We start from the raw sequence: 3,875 nt of genomic DNA, 5'->3' as shown, positions 1-3,875 counted from the left end.
TTAGTTTAGACTACCAGCCCGCTGCAGCCTTTGGCCAATAAGGGTGAAAACTGAAAACAATACTGTGATCTGTGAGGTGGTCAAAAATGACTAGAAATGAATGGAAATATATGTTAATAATACTGTAGAAACAAAATAAAGCCCAAATTACATGAAACCAAAACTTGGGGGTCTGCTTACATCTCTAATATCAATGTAGAACTCTGCAAAGGTGCAGGGTCATCTACTGTTGTTGTATCTACTCTATTGTTTTTTTAATCTTGCAATATAATATTAGGCAAATACTGTACTTTACCTGTAGCCAGGCTTGCCGACATTTAGCTCCCTCCTTCCGGGAGGGAGCTGTCGGGCTTACAGGGCTGGGGGCGTGACGCAGACAAAGGGGGTGTGGCCTGGCATATGATGTGGCATTGGGGGCGGAGCATGGGGGTGTGACAGCGCAATCGCGTCATCTTCACAATGCCGTGATTAATGGCATTGTGCAGAGCCACGATGATGCAATTCAGCCCGAATCGCGTCACCGGCCCCCCTGCTGCCGGGGTTTTTACTTATAAGCACGCGGGGGGGTTCGGACACATCGCCGGGGCCGGGAGGATTGCCTGCCTTCCCGGGAGGTTGGGAGCGGCACCCGATTTTCGGGAGGCTCCTGACCAAATCGGGAGGGTAGGCAAGTATGCCTGTAGCTGTCGTGAAACTCAAAGTCCCAGAATGTGGAAACACTATGGGGCAGATGTACTAAGCTCCTGAAAGTGATAAACTGGAGAGTGATAAACAACCAGCCACTCAGCTCCTAACTGTCATGTTACAGGCTGTGTTTGAAAAATGACAGTTGGGAGCTGATCAGTTGGTCATTTATCACTCTCCACTTTATCACTTCCCAGAACTTCATACTGTACATCTGCCTCTATATATCTTAATATATAAACAGTTTCTAAGATTGATAGATAATAAGGCACAGGGCTGCCATCAGGGGGGAACTCCCAGGACTGGAGGCCCGTGCCCAGACCCTGGCAGAACGGGAAGGGGCCCACCAGGGCCCGACCGCTCCTACACAGCCTGCAGCCCCACACTACCTCTTGTACAAAAAAAGGAGGCCTGGCCGCTGCCACTAAGTAAATGGAGGCTGGGGCAGGGCCCAAGCTGCACCAACCTACAGGACACCGACACGCTGCGGGCCACTGTTACACAAAGTTTGTTGGTAACTGGAGTCGGCGCGCGTGACGACATGCCGCACTGTTGGAGGGAGATGTCGGAGGAGCCGCGATGAGTAAAGAGCAGTGTCTGCCAGGGGAGAAAAAAAGAAGAAAGAACTCAGAGCATTCTTTAAGGAAATAAGGTAAGTAAGTGGGAAACAGCTGGGGGGGCAGTCTGAGCACTGGCCTGGTACAGTCATATATTTAATAAACCAGGAGGGGGGGGTGGAAGAGAATTTGGAAATAGCTGGGGAGGGCTGTCTGAGCACTGGTCTGGTAGAGTCATATATTTAATTGTGAATGAGTATGAATAAGGTAGCGGGGGAAGGGAGGATGTGGGGCACAGGGTGGGTTAGGGGGCCCTGACTGTTTTGTCACTCCCGGGTCCCACAATTTCTGATGGCAGCTCTGATAAGACATACTAAGGTATATTTGTGTTAGGCTTTTCTTTCACATGGCTACAGCAACCTAACACTGTGTGATTTGTGATAAAGATCTAAGCATATTTGTAGAATCACAAAATTGTTAAAGTTAAATAACTATTTTTAATAATGTAACTTGAGTGACAGCTCAGCCTCGCCCTGTGTGCAGAATGTGACCCCTCTGGTATCTGAGTGTCAGAGTCTGTAACTTCCATTTCTCTCTCCTGCTGCCAGCGATGGCGTCTGCTGATCTGAGACAGGAGCTGGTCTGTTCCATCTGCCTGAGCATTTATACAGATCCTGTAACCCTGAGATGTGGCCACAACTTCTGCCGCGGCTGTATTGATCGAGTGCTGGATTCACAGGAGGGGTCTGGAGTTTATACTTGTCCTGAATGCATAGCAGAGTGTCAGGAGTGTCCTGCCTTGATACAGAACATAACTCTGTGTAACATAGTGGGGAGTTTCCTGTCTACTCGGCCACATCAGGAGGAAGCTGAGATCTTCTGCACTTACTGTGTGGACTCTCCTGTACCTGCTGCTAAATCCTGTCTGATGTGTGAGGCTCATCTGTGTGATAATCACCTAAGAGTACACAGCAAGTCAGCAGAATACATCTTATCTGATCCTACCACTTCCCTGGGGAACAAGAAATGCTCCATCCATAAGGAGCTCTTCAGATATTACTGCACCGAGGATGCTGCCTGTATCTGTGTGTCCTGCAGACATGAGGGAGAACACTGGGGACATCATGTGGAAAATATTAACGTGGAATTTGACAAGAAAAAGGAGAAGCTGAGAGATGTTCTGCACAAACTGATTACAAAGAGAAAGGAGACTGAGAACAGATCACAGACTCTGCAGGAGCGCAGGAGAGAAGATCAGGAAAAAGCAGCTGGTGTAACAGAGACAGTCACTGCCCTGTTTAAAGACATTAGGAGACAGCTGGTAGACCTGGAGAAGAGAGTCCTGAGTGAGATCTCCAGGCAGGAACAGTGCATTTCACTCTCAGTCTATGATCTGATCCAGCAGCTGGAAATAAAGAAGGACGAGCTGTCCAGGAAGATGCGTCACATTGAGGAGCTGTGTAACATGTCTGATCTAGTGACTGTCTTACAGGAACCAGACACATGTGACTTGTGTGATACTGAGGACAGAAAGAGACATTATACACAGGTCCATGATGTAGGAGATCTGGATGTGGGTCTCATCTCAGGGACATTACAGACATTATCTGATACAATAAGAGGTATAACTGTGGGTATTTATGTACAGCAACCTACAGACATATTACTGGATGTAAATACAGCTAATAATAATTTACATATAACAGGTGATATGAAAAATGCAGGCTGGTCAGGTATAAACAAAAAACGTAAAGTAACACCAGAAAGATTTCAGGATTGTCCTCAGGCAATAAGCGCTGGGAGTTTTTCCTCAGGGCGACATTACTGGGAAGTTGATGTCAAGGAATCAGGGAGCTGGAGTGTAGGGATGTGTTATCCCAGTATAGACAGGAGAGGACGTCAGTCATACATTGGATATAATAACAAGTCCTGGGTTTTGGATAAGACTAAAGAAAAGTATTCAGTGAGACATGACGAGGACGAGATTCCGTTATCTGACAATATCCCCTGTGACAGAGTGAGGATATACCTGGATTATGAGGCAGGACAGCTGTCCTTTTATTCTCTGTGTGACCCCATCAGACACTTACACACCTATAGTGCCACCTTCACTGAGCCCCTTCATGCTGCATTATATGTAGGAGAAGGTTGTATAAAGATATCTGGGGGAGTCAGGAGATTGGAGAAATCCACCCAGAGCCTGGAGACACCAGAGGGGCATAAATATGATTGGTGAAATATTAATTCAGTAGAATGCAGTCACAGACAGTGTAATGGTTAGCGTTACTGCCTCACAGCACTGAGATCGTGGGTTCGTTTCCCACTATGGCACTAACTGTGTGGAGTTTGTATATTCTCCCTATGCTTGCGTGGGTTTCCTCCGGGTACTCCGGTTTCCTCCCACACTCCAAAAATATACTAGTAGGTTAATTGGCTCCCCACAAAATTGACCATAGGGTGTGTGTACATGTGGTAGGGAATATAGATTAAGCTCCACTGTGGCAGGGACAGATGTGAATGGTAAGATATTCTCTGTAAAAGCGCTGCTGAATATGTGTGTGCTGTATAAATAACTGGTAATAAATAAATAAAATGCAGTCATTACACATTGGACCTCACTCAGAGTCTCTCGCT

The 3,875-nt window shown here is 46.8% G+C and overlaps 1 protein-coding gene across 1 annotated transcript; it reads left to right on the top strand.

Moving 5' to 3' along the window:
• The first annotated feature begins 1,851 nt into the window (after nt 1-1,851).
• Nucleotides 1,852-3,477, top strand: LOC148442476 (E3 ubiquitin-protein ligase TRIM11-like). Its single transcript, XM_088463897.1, has 2 exons — nt 1,852-2,739; nt 2,842-3,477. The coding sequence occupies exons 1-2, from the start codon at nt 1,852-1,854 to the stop codon at nt 3,475-3,477; spliced, it is 1,524 nt and encodes a 507-aa protein (XP_088320023.1).
• Nucleotides 3,478-3,875: the final 398 nt, after the last annotated feature.

This window comes from Taudactylus pleione, unplaced genomic scaffold (genome assembly GCF_031769625.1).
Source record: "Taudactylus pleione unplaced genomic scaffold, aTauple2 ptg001495l, whole genome shotgun sequence".
Classification (NCBI taxonomy): Eukaryota; Metazoa; Chordata; class Amphibia; order Anura; family Myobatrachidae; genus Taudactylus; species Taudactylus pleione.
This window is presented reverse-complemented; position numbering and strand designations above follow the sequence as displayed.